We start from the raw sequence: 18,688 nt of genomic DNA, 5'->3' as shown, positions 1-18,688 counted from the left end.
GAGGGATGCCATGCTTTCTTGTAGTCACACCCTTGTTGCAGCGCTCACTCAGAGGGGAATTAGCTGTCTTTAAAGCTATAGCCACCTAAGCTGGGCCAAGCAGCAACAAATCTAGGTGCCCAGGTCCTCAGGCAGGGCGGAGCACCACCCATTAAGGGGCTCTGACCTGCAGTCAAGGCAGAGTAGCAGAGTCTATAAGTCCAGGCCCTTAAGCAAGGCGAAGCAGCAAACGGAGGGCTCTGGCCTGCAGTCAAGGCAGAGCAACAACAAACAGTCGGGCATCCTGGCTTTGGCAGACTGCTGACAAACGTAGGCCTCATGTCCTAGATTGGGGAGGCTGCCACCCTAGGGTTGGGATGGCAGTGGGTAGCGGGACCCAGTCCCACCCTATTGCACCCAGCCCAGGGCCCTAATGGTGGCAGAGTGGTCCACCACTGGGTCAGTGGGGATTTGCCTGCAATACACTGACCTAGGATAATGCCAAACTCCCAACCAGACTGTTGTCTAGTACCCCTGGGCTACTTCCTACTTTATCCTTGATGAACACCTCCATTGTCCTCCATCTCCCCGCAGTAGGTGGCCAGAGACAGCCCTAGCAACCACTCGGTTGATCAGCAGCTCTGGCAAGTCCTCAGTGTGGCCAGGGTCCTCCTCGGGCTCCAGCAGCAAGCGGGATGTGTCTGTCTCCCTCAGCTGCTCCAGCCCAACTGAGCTGCAGGGCCCACCTTTTAAACTTCCACTTCGTGTCCTCCTCCTCAGCTTCTGGTGAGGCGGGCATGGCCTTCCAGGCTCTGCAACCCAAGGGGCAGGTTGTGGTCCCTCCTTGTCAATCTCTGAGGGAGGCCACGCCTCCTCATCACAGTTCCGTTTTCGGTAAATAGTGAGCAGCAAGGATCAAAACATCTGTATTAGGTGACCTAAGTGCTATGATTCCTTGACATCAAAAGACTCAAAAGCCATACTGGCACATACAGAATGCAGAAGCATCCTTGTGTCTGCTTCCTCTTGAGTATTGTGCATTGCAAGTTGATTCTGGAGGTATTCTAGGTTTGTCAGATGCTGCACCCTGCATAAGAGACTCTGATGGGGGAGAGTATCATGTTTCAGTGGTATTTCTTGTGATGCTGAACTATCTGCAGACTGTTCTTGAAATACCACTTCAGTCACTGAATGGAAGGCATTCTTTCCATGTTCGGTCTCTGTGTTCATGGCTATATTTTTGTCTCCTTCACGGATGAGATCTCCACCAGCGCATAGGTGCTGGAACTAGGAGTGCTGAGGGTGTTGCTGCATCTCCCCGCTTGAAGTGGTTTCCATCATATATACAGGGTTTCTTTGGTTCAGTGACTTTCAGCACCCCCACTATACAAATTGTTCCTGCACCATTTGGAATGAACACATCTCCCTGGAGTCTTTCTACTTCAGTTTTTGCAGCATTGATGATGAACTTCCTCAGCTCATCATAACTAAGGCTAAGATTTAATCACTGGTATTTTTAGTTAAAGTCATGGATAGGTCACAGGCAAAAAACAAAAAATGATGGCCCTGTGACCTGTCCATGACTTATACCATAAATACCCCTGACTGAATCTGGGGGGGGTTGGGGTACTGTGAGGGGTGAGGCTGGCGGGGGAGGGAGCCTGTGGCACCAGCTGTGGGGGGTAACCCAGGGGGGCCTGCTGCCACTCCAGCTGTGGTGGGGGGGAAGCCCTGGGAAGCCTGCTGCTGCTCCCTCGGAGGGGGAAGCTCAGGGAGCCCTTTCCTCTGTGGCCGCTGCAGAGGGGAAGCCCTGGGGCCCCACTGCTGATCCAGCCACCACTGGGAGGGAAGGGAAGCCCCGGGTGGCCAGTAGCTGTTCTGGCTGCCCAGAAGGGGGCGAGGGAAGCCCCTGGGACCAGCCGCTGCTCCAGCCACCCCGGGGTTGTTGCCGGGAGCCCCTGAGCTGTGGCTGCTCCTGCCGCCCCCGGGACTGCTGCTCAGGTGGTCCCTGGGGCCAGCCGCATCAGCCGCTGCCTGGGGCTGCTGGAGCAGCAGCTGGTGCAGCTGGCTGTGAGGCCGTCCCACCAGCTGGCTGCAGAGCTGCTCCAGCAGCAGCCAGTGTGGCTGCCCCCAAGGCCACCTGAGCAGCTGGCCCCAGGGCCAGTTGCTTGAGCAGCCCTATGGTCAGCCACACCAGCTGCTGCAGAAGTCATGGAGGTCACAGTAAGTCACAGAATCTGTGATATCTGCGACCTCTGTGACAAACACGTATCCTTAATCATAATTGATGCAGAATCAATGATGTTGTAGTATGGCAATTAAATTGCAAGACCTAAACTCATGGTGCAGCTGTGCAGTAAGGCTTCTATGCAGTGGTGTGATAATTTCAGAATGGTTAGATACTACACACTCTGCAGTTGAGAGGCATCTTCTTTGAATGTCTTCTGAAGGATGATACTCGTTGCTGGCTGAATCATATGCCCTTTTATCTATCAACCAAAGAACAAACTTCTGCATCAGTTGGGGCACAGAAGTACCTGACCTCTGTAAACTACAATCACCTGGCTTTAGATAATATTCTCAGGCTTTTATTTTGGCTATTTCAGACCAAAGGATTGAAGGGGTATTATACAAAACACTTGTTAATTTGAAAGCTGCTCAATAGGCTCACTCACCAGAAGAACATCCATAAAATAGTTGGATGACTTAAGTGCCTGCTTCAGATTATTATCAACTTGGATAGTATTAGCTAATGTTACACTGCATAGACAATGGTAGACTTGCCCTGTCCATGCTGTGCATGGAATTAAATTGCAGAATCACAATGTTTTTCTAATCTTGCATGTAATTTGCTACTGGAAGAGGTTGCAGTTTCTACATCTGACAGAAGTAGGGCTTTAAATCTTTGTAGCAGGTTGGACAGAAGAACTTTCTTGTACATAAGATCATTGTCTAGCTCTCATCTGATAAATGCAATGCCATAAGGAGACTGTATTGCTGCACTGTAACTAGATGGTTTTGCTTTAAAGAGACGTTGCACTCAAGTAGGAAGAAAGGCAGTGTTGAGTGATAAGCTGCATCCTTAGCAATCAAGACTTCCAAAGATATTCTGCGCAACGTCATCATCTCCTCTTTGAAGTGGTGCCTCCCTTAGATTGGTTGCCCTCTCAAATATTTCTATTTTATGAAGTTTCTTGTTGTGTGTTTTTCTCAGGCAAACAATGCAACAGGACCAATTCTGTCTAGCACTGGTGGCTTTGGACATTTGCATTCTTTTGATTTTCTTGACAAATAAGTTTGTGGAGAGTCTTTTTCTCTTGGATGTAAGCTATAAGGGGCCTGTATCTTCCGTGTCTTCATATATTGTAATATCCCTCTAGAAGTAAAATTCCCAACACATATTGTTAGCTTCACCACAACCACTACTACCACTTTTCATTTTGTACAAATATACAGACTTGTTCTAGACTAGATATAAATGAAATCTGTATGGTAGGATCAAAATTACCATTTTTGTTTAGCGAGCACTTTGACTGAAGCCCAATATGAAGCTGTGTATTGTCATTGCTAACACTAATACTGACCTCTGCATAAATGTCACTGAATTAAAAAGATACTTTCTAGAATATTTCCACGGCTATTACTGCATGCATAGCAATTACAAACTTAAACCTTCCACTGGTCAGACTCTGTGGTACACTGTACAACAATGGCTTAAAAATGGCTAAGTATTAACAGTAGGAATTCATGTACATTTCTGTCTTCCCACTATCTGGTACAAACTATGAGCTCACTACTGCTACTGGTGCACAATCTTCAGGGTGAGACTGATCTGGTCAGCAAATTTCAACTGAAAATATAAAAAACTATTCTAAACACTTGTGAGATATTTTGACAACTAAGCATATGCGATGTCAGGACATTTCATGTTAATACATTGCAAAATGTTGCTGTTTGCCATTATTGTCACATGATAAACAGGTTAAACTTTTCTGGAAAAAAAAACTTGCCCATGCAAAACCAATCAAAATAGTTCAATACATTGTCATTTAGTAGCTATGACCAATAATCATCACAGCGAGATGTTATCACGTTGCAGTTTTTCTAAAGTGTCAAAACATGACACTTTCTCATTTTGGATGCCATTGTTACACCTTGCCTGCAGGCTTACAGAGCCACTTGGCAGCTCCACATCATACTCCATCTAAACATACATAAAATAAGCTTTGAAATGATATGCAATGTGGGTGTGTGCAGGATGAGTACATTAAACTACAGAAATATGGCCCTTTTTGGAGAATTTCTGCGTGCCTCAAGCTGTCACTGATCAAAGTATAGCTCAAAAATCCCCAATCCAGAAGCTGGGGAAAGGTTCCCATTGGATTCAGTGCACCTGAGCAGTACTGCTCTGACAGGAAGTTTTCATTGGAGCTGCACTTCGAGGTAAGCTGGGCCAGTCCCCTGCTCCTTCCAGGAAGTGTGCCATGCTCTTTCTTGCCAGAAGCTGCAGCCCAAGAGCTCTAGGTCTATGTTTCCCTGCAGGTAGGACAAAAAAGGACTTTACTAACACTCCCCATGGGGCATTTGATGTGAACGGGGAACACATCTAAGGCCAGCTCTTGTGGGATTTAGAAAATGCTACAACAGATGAAAGTGGGTCTTGCCAGGGGCGGCTCTAGCTTTTTTGCTGATCCCGCTGCTTCAGCATACCCAATGCCAAATTGCCGCCGAATCCGCGGGATCAGCGGACCTCCCGCAGGCAAGCCGCCAAAGGCTGCCTGACTGCTGCCCTCACAGGGACTGGCAGGGCGCCCCCCGTGGCTTGCCGACCCAGGCACGCACTTGGAGCGCTGCTGCCTGTTGCCGCCGTTGAGTTTAGCAAGACTCATCAGTGCAGCATAGGCTCTGTTCTCTATCAGACACTACACCTGGCTCTGGCAGAGGGGCTGGCTGTAGTCTTAATCAATCTCTTCCATTCTATCTCTACCTTCAATGATCCACTAACATCTGGGAGCAAGCAGAATGCAGAGTAGGGGGCTGACCATGCAGTGAGGTCTCTGCTGGCAAACAGTAGTGCAGAGCATGCTGCATAGGATTCAGAGCACAGGAATGCTCTGAACAGCAGACTGGAGAGTGGTTATGGGGATGTGAAAAGGGGATACAGAAAATGCTCCTTTCCCCACTTGCAAGACTGGAGTGTAGTTTCCACAGCAAGATTTGTGCCATCCTGGGGAAGGGAGTGTACCCTAAGGGTTAGAGCAGGGGTTGGCAACCTTTCAGAAGTAGTGTGCTGAGTCTTCATTTATTCACTCTAATTTAAGGTTTCGCATGCCAGTAATACATTTTGACGTTTTTAGGTCTCTTTCTATAAGTCTATAATATATAACTAAACGATTGTTGTATGTAAAGTAAATAAGGTTTTTAAAAATGTTAAGAAGCTTCATTTAAAATTAAATTAAAATGCAGAGCCCCCTGGTCCGATGGCCAGAACCCAGGCAGTGTGAGTGCCACTGAAAATCAGCTCGTGTGTCGCCTTTGGCACATGTGCCATAGGTTGCCTGCCTCTGGGTTAGAGCATTGGATTAGATTAAAGGAGTGGCACTTCAAGAGACAATTGGTCCCACTGATTATCCTATACTATGACTCCCTGAAGCCAGCCAGCCCTACACCACCTTCCCTGCGCAGGCAGGCACCAGCAGAGGGGATCAGGGCTGTTCATGAGCATCTGGGCTTCTGCAGGCTCAGACCCACTCACTGACACCTGCTGAATATCTCTGCTTATGTTGCCATAGTAACTACAGCCCTGGGCCCTGCTGCATGGCTTCTCCTCGCAGCTCTGACTCCTTGAATAAGATAACTGCTTCTTTCACCTCCACCCCCTTACTAACCTCCCATCTTGTTCCTCAGTTTGTTGTCCTACCTGACACCAAGAGCCACGCTCCTGGCCCAGCCTTTGGACTCCCCATGTTGCCACCTTTTCCCTCCTCTCCTCCTCCAGTGAAGCCAGCCTCTCCCAGAGGTCAGCCTGCACCCGGGATGGCTGGCGGGGAGTAGCAGAGAGCAGCAGATGGTGGCATTACTCCTTACACCTGCCTTCCAGGTGAGCTTGGGTGTAGTTGACTCTGCTGTTTCTTGAATGCAGACAAGGGGCCAGATCCTCAGGACTGGCTCTTTGATGCCCAGTGCCCCAGGAGCAGCAGTATAAGCTGCCTTTACACCTCCTTGAGCCTCAGCCTGTTGGGTGCTGCTCTAGTCCTGAAGTATAGCTTATAGCATCCTCCAAGTTACTCCGAGGGCTTGTCTACACTCACAGTGCTGTAGTGGCACAGCTGCACCGGTGCTGCAACACTTAGTGAAGATGCTGCCTACGCCACAGGGAGAGCTTCCCTGAGACACGATGTCAATAGGGGATGCCCTCTTGTCAACACAGCATTGTCTTCGCCAGCAGTTAGGTCAATATTACTGCATCACTCAGGGGCATAGGCACCAACTCCTTACATGCTCAGGAAAAAAAAAAGGGTGCTCAGCACCCACTGGCAGGCCCACAGATCAGGTCCTCCCCTACCCCCCCCCCAGCCCTCCTGCCCGTCGGTGGCCCTGCCAATTAGCTTCTCCCTCTCTCTCCCAGCGCCTCTTGCCCACCACCATCAGCTGTTCAGCGGCATGCAGGAAGAGGAGCGACGGCAGGAAGTGGGGGTCGAGAACCCCCGGGAACACAGAACGTCAGTGCCTCTGCTCAGGGGTGCAGATTTTCGACACCCCTAAGCAACATAGTTACACCAACATAAGTTTCTAGTGTAGACCAAGCCTCAGTTGCACTAGCTGGACAAAGCTACACTCCCTACTCTCAATGTGGAGCCTTGGGAGGCAGTGACATACAAGCCACTATGCAGGTCCTATCTCACCTTGGGATTCTCTCCCTCTGGGAGAATACTCATGTAGCCAGTTAATCCAAAACTGCCACAGCAGGGACTAGGATCTGGTCCAAAGAATCTCTCTGATGTCAGGGGACTGGGAGAGGTGTACGTTGCAAGGCTGTAAGTATCCCAGCTGCTGCTATGTTGGGATGCGGCACCAGGAAGAGAGCAAACCCCCATTCCCCATTGCCCTGCCTCTCCGCTAAGGGCCTGTCCTAGCATGAGTTGAGGGAGAATAAGAGGATCGCTGATACTTAAACCGTATATTTGTTAGTGTTCAAACAGGACCATGAATTCCACAATATAAATACCTCCCTGGATCCAGGGGTGCCATTGTGACCAGATCAGTGAAGGGAAGATGATGGTAGGAGACAAACAGATGAGGGGCTTCTGAAGAGCTGTGAGGAGAAAGAGCCTTTGATTGCTCTGAGTGGACCCAGGAACTGGCTACTTGCCATCTCTAGTCTCCCCTTGGGGTTTCAAATCATGCAACTATCATTATACTAAACATTTAACTAACAACCATACTTTCTTATTGCTTTCTGTTAGCAGGATTTCCTATTCCGAAGATGGACTTTTAATATCAGATGGAAAGGGGGAAGAGCTGTGTGTCCCAAATAGCCAACCCTCATGCACAGATGAGGAATAAGTTAAACATTTACATCTCTCCTAGATTCCTCAATTGTAAGGCTAGCAGGGGCCATTATGATCCTGTAGTCTGATCTTGTATAAAGCAAGCAATAGAATTTCACTCAGTTTTTGCATCTAGCCCAGTGACTTGTGATTTAATTGCAGCATCTTTCTTAGAAAGATTTCCAACCTCAATTTATAGAATCTAAGTAATAGAGAATCCACCACATCTCTTGGTAATCTGTTCTACACGTAATTAAAAAAAAAGACAAAGAGTTAGTGCTACTGCTCTATGAGTGATCCTGTTAATTTCATGTGGGGAGTGAATTAGCAAAGGCAGAGCAGATCTTTGGAAAAGGCACCTACCAAGTCCTTGTTTCTGCCTCTAGGAAAGAGTTTTGTGGGATTTGTATCCTGATTTTCAAGCTTATCAACACTTTTTACAAATAAAAAAACCAACTCTCATCCCTTTGCAATTTCCCTTCCCAAAGTTTTCATTCTGTCAAATAAAGGACATGAATCATGTCTGAATTTTCCTTCTTTCCAGCAGATGATGGGATGATGAGTGCAAATGATGAGAGGTGCAAAATCCTCAGCAGGAAGGTTCTGAGAGATCACTTGGGTTGTGATTAGAAAGCTTTAACAGGAATGTTTCCCTGAGTCCTGACCAGGGAAGAAACTGTCTGGGTCAGCACACGTCAGAAAGAGAGCAGAAAAACTCTGGAGAGAAGAGACAAGACACAATATCTCTCAAATACTGCAGGAGACCCAAAGGCTTCACTGTCCAGGGCAGAACCCAGATGAGAGAGAGAAACCAAACACCTGTACTGAGTGCGGGAAAAGCTTCACTTGGGGCTCACAACTTATCCAGCATCAGAGAACCCATACGAGGGACAGACCTTACATATGTGCTGAGAGTGGGAAGAGCTTCCTCCAGAGTGCTGAGCTCGTTCTGCATCAGAGAACTCACATGGGTGAGAGACCCTACAAATGCATGGAGTGTGGGAAGAGCTTCAGCATCCACTCCAACCTTATTAACCTCCAGAGAATCCATGTGGGGGAGAGACCCAATAACTGTACGGAGCGTGGGAAGAGCTCTGGCCGGAGCACAGACCTTATTAAACATCAGAGGACCCACACTGGGGAGAGGCCCTATAAATGCACTCAGTGGAGGAAGAGCTTCAACCAGAGTTCAAACCTGGTGAAACATCAGTGGATCCACACAGGAGAGAAGCCTTATCAGTGTGCTGTGTGGAAAATGTTTCCAGCAGAGGTCGGATCTGGTCAAACACCAGAGGACTCACATGGGAGAGAAGCCCTATAAATGTACCCGTACAGGAAAGGGTTCATCATCAGCTCCATCCTCATCACCCACCAGTGAGTGCACACCAGAGAGATACCTTACCAATGCACCAGCTACACGAAAAAAGTCAGAGCGCACTCTGGACTGATTGGCCACAGGGCAGAGAAGATGCCCTACCAGTGTGCCAAGTGCAGGGAAACCTTTGCTCAGACCTCGACCCTGGTTAGACACCAGATCACCCACACGGAAGAGAGACCCTACAAATATCCGGACTGCGGGAAGGGCTTCAGCCACATTTCCAACCTCCTCCAGCACCGCAGGACCCACACAGGGGAGAGATCCTATCCCTGCACCGTCTGCGGAAAAAGCTTTGAGATGAGCTTGCACCTCATCAAGCATCAGAGAACCCATACTGGGGAGAGACCCTACCAGTGCGCTGACTGCGGGTGGCACTTCATCCAGCACTCAAACCTCCACAGTCACCAGAGGAGCCACGCTGGGGAGAAGCCCTATAGCTGTGCCAAGTGTGGGAAGGCATTCAGTCGGAACACCACCCTTTGCAGCCACCAAAGCATCCACCGGGGAGAGAAACCTTTCCAGTGCACCAAGTGCAGGGAGAGTGTCCAATTCCAGCCACAGTTCAGAAAGCACTAGAGACTGTATGCCACATAGCAATCGGCTGCTGGGCACAAGGCCTTGTGGGACTGGGGATGGGGGGGCAGTGCTGGGCAGTGAAGTAACGGTGTGTGTGAAAAGGAGATGAACTAGCCAGGAATCAATGATCTGGTGGATGGGAGGCAGGCAATGGTGGGAGTGATCATTTTGAGGCTATGGGGAGGGATGAGATTAAATGGAGTCACATCATGCTGCTGAGATGTGTAGACCCAGATTTCCCCAAATTACTTTGGATTTTGAGTGCCCAGCTCGAGACATCCAGAAGATGATTTTCAGAGGTGCCGGACCCTTAACAACTGCAAGTCAATGGGAGCTGCAGGAGCTCAGCACCTCTGAAACCCAGGCACTGGGTGTCACAGGTTAGGCATCCAGTATTAGAAGAGAATGCTTTTGAAAATGTCTGCTTTGATAAATGTGCTTCCAAGTCTTAGGGCTGGTCTACACTACGGGGGGAAATCGATCTTAGATACGCAACTTCAGCTATGTGAATAACGTAGCTGAAGTAGAATATCTAAGATCGGATTACTCACCCGTCCTCACCGCGCGAGATCGATGTCCGCGGCTCCCCCTGTCTATTCTGCAACTCCGTTGGGGTTGGTGGAGTTCCGGAATCGATATAAGCGCGCTCGGGGATCGATATATCGCATCTAGATGAGACGCGATATATGGATCCCCGAGCAATCGATTTTAACCCACCGATACGGCGGGTAGTCTAGACGTAGCCTAAGTGCTTAACCTGACATAGAAATGTGTTCCCTGCACTTGACCCAGGACTTAACACCAAGCTTTCAAAGGAGGACTCTGGGTTTATCAGAAGATCCTGACCGCTTGAGCTTTGTCTACCCTATAGAAATTTGGCATCGTTGCCCCTCTTTGGATCCCCCAGTGCTCCTGTAGCACACATGCCTTCACAAACAAAATTCCTCCCAACAGTTCACACAGACATTTGGATTGCACTTGGCCTGAGCAAGGCTAATGCCATGGCATCTGCCACTGTGCCAGTCTCCATCAATACAGTGCAAGTGTTGGCAGCAAGCACCAGTGTAATAGCCTCCACAGTGTACACTGCCCTCTGCTTCTCTCTCACGCTGCACCAGTCACTGATCAAGCAGCCTGTTCAGCCTAGTTCCTGTACTCTGCTGGATCAGGTCAAGCTCCCTGAAGCCCCTTACCTGTCCAAAGAGTCCTGCACACTCCCAAGATCTCATTGTATACGGTTTCTCGTCCCCATCCACTTCTTTGTGATTGCTATGTTAGCAAGTCAATTTTAGAGCATGGCTTAAGAAGACACCACCACATGAAAGGACCCTCCAGGGAAACTGTTGGAAGCTTTATATTGAGCACAAACTCCCACTGAAGCCTTTTCCTTAAATGACCATTTACATAGCCAGTCCTTGCTTTACAGAAGCTGCATGTAAGTATAGTCTTTCTAGACCTCCCTTGATACAGCATGGCCCAGTGGATAAAACACAGACTTGGGAGCTAGGATCTGACACTGATTTGCTATGTGGCCTTGGGAAGCTCACTTCAATTCTGGGTCTCAGTTTCCCCATCTGTTAAATGGGGTTAATACTGACCTACTTCTCAGTGTGTTGTGCAGATTAATTCATTTTTGTAAAGCACTTTTGAGCTCCTCAGATGGAAGGTGCTGTGAACAAACAAGGTATTATTATGGACATTCATTTTCATCCTGTGTGGAAGGCACTGCTGATTAGCACTGCAGTCCCCTCAGGGCTGGTAGGCTTTCATTAAAAAAATAAAAGTAAAGAACTTTGCTCTATGCCAGAAGTCACTCTCCCTGAGCAGAGGGAACAGTATGGGTAAAGGCAGGGTAGGGGAGGATAGAAGTGCAAATGACAAGCAGTGTGTGCATTTGAGGATACGTCAGACCCTGTTGCTCCATTTTTGGTAAGCTACACATGACTCTCTTCCTCTTGCTTCTGCAGCCAGTATTGGGACCCCAAGGTAAGGCATTTAGGGAAACACCTCTACAGATGACCTGCAAAGGAAAATAATTGGGATTGTGCCTTCTTTTGCTTCTCTATGGTGGAGGAAGGAGCCCCCCCACAGAAGCATTTTTGCATTAGAGATTCATGTCTACCCTGCAAGTGTCTAGAGTGACTGAAGGACTGGTGCAATGATGGGATTAAAATGGATGTGGAGCAGATACTTGAACCCAGGTTTCCTACATTCATTATTTATATCCAGTCTAAATTACCTACTACCCTAGTGATTAGACTACAGACCTGGGAGCAGAGCCAGCTCCAGGCACCAGCGCACCAGGTAGGTGCTTGGGGCAGCCAACAGAAAGGAGCGGCACCTCCGGCTCTTCAGCAGCGGGTCCCTCAGTCCCTCTCGGAGGAAAGGACCCGCCACCAAAAAATAAAGTGGCGGCGGTAGAGCTGCCACCAAAGGGCTGCTGATGGCGGCTTTTACTTTTTTTTCCCTTGCCGCTTGGAGCGGCAAAAACGCTGGAGCCGGCCCTGCCTGGGAGAGCTGTGTTCAAGTCCCTGCTCCAAATAAGGCAGAGCCAGGATTTGAATACAGCTCCCCAGCATCCCAGGTACATGCCCTAACCACTGCCTCTTCTAGACACACACACCAGCTCGCTCGCTCTCTCACTCCTGGCTTTCTTTTGTGTGACGCCCAATGCAGTAGATGAGCTCTGAGAAAGTCTCCTGGTCAGCCCCAGTGGTAAAACAGGTAGGGAGATGCCTCATTTGAGAATCCTGAGCTACGGCTCCAAGCAGCTCATGAGCTATGGAGCAGCATCAGGACTTAGGTGGCTTTGCACATGCCGCTGGCACAAACATGGTAGCTCAATGGCAGTTCTGAGGGTGCTACTAATGCTGGCCTGAGGTGCCTAAAGAAGCAGTTAGGCACCTAAGTACTTTGTAAAAACAACAAGAAGCCCTCGTGGCACCTTGGAGACAAAAATTTATTTGTTAGTCTCTAAGGTGCCACAAGGACTCCTCATTGTTTTTGCTGATACAAACTAACACGGCTTCCACTCTGAAACCTAAGTAATTTGTGAATCTAGCCCATACTATGTTAATGATCAGAACTCAGCACATCAGCCTCCAGCCAGACTACAGTTACAGAAGAAAAACTCTGGCCATATTTTATTTTATTGTTTGCGGTATTTTTTTTTTTATCTTTAGTGAAACCTGCAATTTCAGAGGAGGGGAAGGAGCATGATGTACAATATATGATGCAGACCAAAAGATTAACCATTCCTGGGGGCTGGCTACAGCTGTAACAGTAAGTATCTGGAGACAGTGGTTACTAACTCCAGATATGAATATACCCATTGTAATGTTGGCCCGGCCAAAGTGGGTGGAGCTAGGAAAGAAAGTGCAATCTCTTACCACGTTTATTATGGCAACATTCTTCTCTTGAGATTATTAGTGAGCTGATGCCAGTTCTCATGATGCAATGCTGCTATCTTGTGGTTCTTTGGATGTGTGTGTTGTGCTCAGTGTCCTGGTACAGAGCTCTGTGGGTGGAGTCCTGGAAAAAGCCAGCAATTTGAATTGAATTTAGCTCTTAATAAACAGCGATGGGTTTTTTTTTTCATTTTCCTCCACTCTTTCATTATATATGGAGATATACTTATCTCATAGAGCTGGAAGGGATCCTGAAAGGTCATCGAGTCCAGCCCCCTACCTTCACTAGCAGAACCAAGTACTGATTTTGCCCCAGATCCCTAAGTAGCCCCCTCAAAGGCAGAACTCACAACGCTGGGTTTAGCATGCCAATGCTCTAACCACTGAGCTATCCCTCCCCCACAAAAGTGCTTAACAGCTGCCCTGTCTCATTAAGGGACACACAGTGTACCCAATATTTTGACCATGTTTCTTTTTGTTACTCCCATTAATTGGGACAATCCTAATCTTGAATTCATCTTAATTGGGTTGTTTAACAGGGAACCCAATTAAACTGAGCTAGCAGTGACTGCTGCTTAATTGGCTTCCTGCAGGTGATGAAGTGATTCTTCTAGAGTATAAGGATTTCATGCCCCTCTGATGCTCAGGGGCTGGACTATATTTCCCCTCCAAAGACCTCTACTGTTGGTTTAACAACACAAAGTGCCTCAACAGCCATCCCTGCCCTGGCCTTTTCAAAAATTCTTCAAAGTTAGTTATCTTCAGGCTTCTGATAGAAATCTGGCCTTACACTTCTCTAGCTCAGTTGCAATTTAACTCCTTTTAAGCCACTTCTCATTGGCAGCTCAACGTAACTCCTAATTCCTGAGTAAGTGAACAGATTTGACACAAGCTGGACAATCATTGCAAGTACAAAATGGTACTCTGTCTTGATTAGGAAGCTGTACTAAATCAGGATGGAGCGTCCGGCTTATAAAGATCCTGCTGCACAAGCATTTATTTTACAGCTGTTTACAAGGACCAGGCTAAATCACATAACATCAAAAATGGTGAAAATAAATATATTTATATGTAAGTAGAGCTAAATTTTCAGTGATTTTGAGCATCCAGACCTGCCAGTGGTTTCATCTGGAACTGTGGGTGTTTGGCACTTCAAAAACATCAAGCCCAGGGCCTCAATCCTGCAAACATTGATGCATGTTTTCAATTGACTACTGTGCATAGTCCCAGGAGTCAAGTTAAGCAGGTGCATAAATTGCTGGAGGATCTGAGCGTAAAAATGTATTCCTAGAACCTAATTACTCAGGCCTAAATCTTCTTACAAGAGCATAGACCATTTTTTAATTTAGGCAGGTAGAGTTAAACAATAATAAAATAGCAGCTGTTGACTATCAGTTTAATGAGCAGTTTTGTACTGTGGTGGTTTGTCCACTGATAATTAAGTGAAATAAACAAGCTTCTGTTCCAAATTCAGTGTTTATTAATACAATCCATAACTTATTTGTTATCGGGAGACTAATCCCCCCATCCCCCAAGCCCCTCCATTGTTTACACTCATGTATTAAGACTAAGGTTGTTAGAAGCTAGAAACACAAGACCATAAAGAGCATCATAGCAACCTGGACAACAAAGACCTTTCTCTTTTAAGAAACAGCATTCCTAGTCACTGATTTTTGCAGGTCTGGAGAGAAGGGACAACTTCCAACTGTCCCTGCAAACTGCCTCTTATTCCTCTTGGAAAGCTTGGGGAGGGTGTTAAACTCCCTCTCTGCTCTGAGAAAGATATTGTTTTTTGAAATGTCAGGATACATATTAATTACAAATCAGAATTTGTTCTCTGTATGGATACATTTATTAAGAATAATAGTTTGTGATCCTTGTATAGAAGTACAAACCACTGGTGATAAATGGTTGAGACCTTCAATGTGATGTCCCAGAGAAAATAAGCACAAAGCCTGGGATTTTCATTAGACACTAAGGGACTAGGGGCTCAAATCCCACTGAAATTCACTGGCACCTGAACACCTAACTCCCTTAGCCTCTTGAAAATCCAAGGCAAAGAGGTTCTTTGAGTCCCATGGCTCAGCAATGATTTCCCCTCTTCCACATCCCCCCCCACCCTAAAATGTGGACTATATATTGTCCCCTAGCAATAGGCCAAACATGCTCCATTTGAAGCGGAAACAACATTGAGAATTGGAGGGGAGATGTGCAAAACTAGTATTCCAACAGAAAACAAATCTCACTGTTTTTTAGCACACTGAACAGTTACTGCATCTCTATACTGATGGCTATCCAGCGCTAGCATCTTTGAATGGTATCTCTCCCCAAGTGAAGAGTCCGCACGGGGTATGCCAAAAGATCCCAGATTCACGGCCCAATCCTACTCTAAGTCCTTGATAAAAATGCTGACTTCAGTAAAAGCAGGATCAGGCCCTTCTGCTGGATTGGATGCAGATAAAATGGCAACCTGGGATTTTGTCAAGAAACACTGAACTTCAAGGAGTCAAATAAATGAAATGTTCAGCTGGATCTTTAGTAAAACTACACATCTGAATAGTGCTACCTTTACCCTGCCGTATGTATTCAGTGAGAAAACCACTGAATAATCTACTGCTTGCAGCTAATATGTCATAGTTAGAAAATGCAAATAACTGACACCTGCTACAGGGCAGGGGCGATGAAAACAAGTCTGGCATGTAACTAAAAAGAAAAAAAAAAGAGTTAAGCTAATGACCAAGACTTAATGTTCCCTGACAACATTTTTTGGGAGACATTTTTATTTTTCCAATTTAGAGGTGAGCTTGAACCAAGAGTCTGTACCTGAATATCCAAGAACTCTGAATCCAAAATGAGATCTGGATCTGAATTTTGCAAATAACCCTCATCTTTACAATGGGCTGAACCAAAATCTTGGATCATCTGAACATGCCTGTACTGTGAAGGCTTTGAAATGCAGGTGTAAATCCCATTTCTACTTTAATTCATAATAGTCTAAACCTTTACTCTCTGAAATGAATTGCCTGAGCAGTAGTGTAACCTTTTACTACTTCATCTCTTGAAAAACCCCTCATCAGACTTTGTGGTGGTACGTGGTTTTGCTGGAGAAAAAAGGGTACATTAAACACTTTGCAAATATTTTCAAACAGAGCTAATTTAAATCTGGTAATCACAAAAGATACTCAGTGTAATTAAACTTTTCAACAAACAGTCTAATGGGCAATGAGACATGGTACTACTTTGAAAACAAGAGGACTTTTCTTCTCAAGATAATGGAAGTGGAAGAAACAGACAAAAGTCAGAATTTCAAATCACAGTGGTTTTAATTACCTATTAATTGTGTTCAGACTCTGCAGAAACTTTCTTCTTTGCCTTCAGAGTAAATGTGGCAGTTTTCAAGCCAAAACACTGAGGGGCTAAAGTGGTGCTTGGTTGTAACCTTATCTATGAAGACGTTAATGCAAAGGTCTATGAAAGCCACCAGATGGCGCTTCATCCCAACGCTAGAGTACAGAAACATGGGATGTTCAAGGTCACACAGAGAGAAAAGAAATTTCATGATCTCTTCTCCCATACCATGTCTGGAAATGCTGTGATGCCACCTTGTGTGAAGCATATAAAGCAGAGTCAGGCAAACCTATTTAAATCAAGGAGCTCCTTTGCCTAAATGATGAAAAACCTCGAACATCTTTTCACGTTTAAAAAAGCCAGGCTTTTTTTTTATTTATTTATTTATTTTTTTGCTGCTGCCTTTGTGCTTGCTGGGTTAGGCTGGGAATGGACATAAGAGTGCTGAAAATCTCCAGGAGAGGGTCTGGCCAACACTAGGAAGCAGTTAATAGCTCAGAAGGGTGAGCTTGTTCTCATGAGATTTCCACCCTATGTTTGTAGATCCAGTAGACTGAGAGCATACAGATGGTCCCCAACCACAAAATCTGGATCTGGATCCAACTTTTCTAAAGTTTAGAGCTGGGCTTTTGGTTCAGCTCATGATGGAAAATGGGGACAGAAATGAAGTTTGGATCAAGATTTGACTTTTCCCAAAGTCCAAGAAAGACAAATCTGAGGTTTTGGTTTGGGCCCATCAGCACTTTACAAATATTATCTAACCCTTTCAATTTCCTCGTGGGACAGATCAGTATATACTATCCCCACTTTGTCATTGGGAAAACAGAAACAGAGGGTACAGCTATACTACCCACCGGATTGACCGGTAATGTTCGATGTATCGGGGATCGATTTTATCTAGATGCAATAAATCGATCCCCGAATCGACGCCTGTACTCCACCTCAGCAGGAGGAGTAAGCGGAGTCGATGGGGGAGCCACGGCACTTGACTCGCTGCCGTGAGGATGGCCAGATAAGTTGAACTAGGATACTTCGACTTCAGCTACACTATTCACATAGTTGAAGTTACCTATCTTAGTTCAAACACGCACACACCAGTGTAGCCCAGGCCAGAGAGATGATGTGACTTGCCCAAGGTCCCACAACAAATGTATGGCAAAACTGGGAACTGAACACAGTTCTCTTGACTCCGGATCTAATCCGTGGATAATGCTGCCTCTCAGTGGATATGCATCCACACATGTAACTGCTTGTCAAATCAAGTTCCAAACATTCTGTGGTTTCTCAACATTAATTTAAAACATGTGGGGGGTGGTTGGTGGAATACATACAATTGGTTATGAGAAAGAACAAAATGAATTCAGACTTTTAGGGAGAAGGGAGGGTGCAAGAGGCTCAAACAAGCAAAATAAAAGCATTTACACCAGGGCTGTCAAGCAATTAAAAAAGTAATTGCAATTAATCACACGATTAAAAAAATTAATTGTGATTAATTGCACTGTTAAACAATAATAGAATACGATTTATTTAAATATTTTGGATGTTTGCTACATTTTCAATATATTGATTTCAGTTACAACACAGAATACAAAGTGTACAGTGCTCACTTTTTATTTATTTTTGATTACAAGTATTTGCACTGCAAAAAAAAAAGAAATAGTGTTTTTCAATTCCCTGAATACAAGTACTGTAGTGCAATCTCTTTATCATGAAAGTTGAACTTACAAATGTAGAATTATGTAAAAAAAGAACTGCATTCAAAAATAAAATAATGTAAAATGTAAATAGCTGCAAATCCGCTCAGTCCTACTTCTTGTTCAGCCAATTGCTCAAACAAACATGTTTGATTAGATTTGCGGGAGATAATGCTGCCCTCTGGAATGATGACCAAAGCATGAAGTGGCATATAAATGTTTAGCATATCTGGCACATAAATACCTTGCGATGCCAGCTACAAAAGTACCAGGCAAATGCCTGTTCTCACTTTCTGGTGACGTAAATAAGAAGAGGGCAGCATTATCTCCTGTAAATGTAAACAAACTTGTTTGTCTTAGCAATTGGCTGAACAAGAAGCAGGACTGAGTGGACTTGTAGGCTCTAAGTTTTACTTTGTTTTGTTTTTGAGTGCAGGTATGTAGCAAAAAAAAATCTACATTTGTAAGTTGCACTTTTACAACAAAGAGATTACATTACAGTACTTGTATGAGGTGAATTGAAAAACACTGTTTCTTCTGTTTATCATTTTTACAGTGCAAATATTTGTAATAAAAAGTAATATACACTTTGATTTTAATTACCACACAAAATACAATATATTTGAAATTGTAGAAAAACATCCAAAATATTTAATAATTTCAATTGGTATTCTATTGTTTAACAGTACAATTAAAACTGTGATTAATAGCCATACTTTTTTTAATCATGATTCATCTTTTAACTAATTGCATGAA

The 18,688-nt window shown here is 45.5% G+C and overlaps 2 protein-coding genes across 2 annotated transcripts in view; one reads left to right on the top strand and one right to left on the bottom strand.

The window, feature by feature from the left end:
* GPA33 (glycoprotein A33) overlaps positions 1-18,688 on the bottom strand; it is a 208,447-nt gene that overhangs the window by 38,952 nt on the left and 150,807 nt on the right. The window lies entirely within an intron of this gene.
* LOC127043218 (zinc finger protein 436-like) lies at positions 8,497-9,483 on the top strand. Its single transcript, XM_050937048.1, has 2 exons — positions 8,497-8,768; positions 8,988-9,483. The coding sequence occupies exons 1-2, from the start codon at positions 8,497-8,499 to the stop codon at positions 9,481-9,483; spliced, it is 768 nt and encodes a 255-aa protein (XP_050793005.1).

This window comes from Gopherus flavomarginatus, chromosome 1 (genome assembly GCF_025201925.1).
Source record: "Gopherus flavomarginatus isolate rGopFla2 chromosome 1, rGopFla2.mat.asm, whole genome shotgun sequence".
Taxonomy (NCBI): Eukaryota; Metazoa; Chordata; order Testudines; family Testudinidae; genus Gopherus; species Gopherus flavomarginatus.
The sequence above is the reverse complement of the archived record's forward strand: the minus strand, read 5'-3'. Positions and strand labels throughout refer to the sequence as shown.

Bases quoted from the DNA above. Each gene is read 5' to 3' on its own strand.
- LOC127043218 (XM_050937048.1), top strand. From the start codon at position 8,497: ATGGGTGAGAGACCCTACAAATGCATGGAGTGTGGGAAGAGCTTCAGC. The intron at 8,769-8,987 runs GTGTGCTGTGTG...GATTGGCCACAG, and splicing joins ACAGGAGAGAAGCCTTATCA to GGCAGAGAAGATGCCCTACC.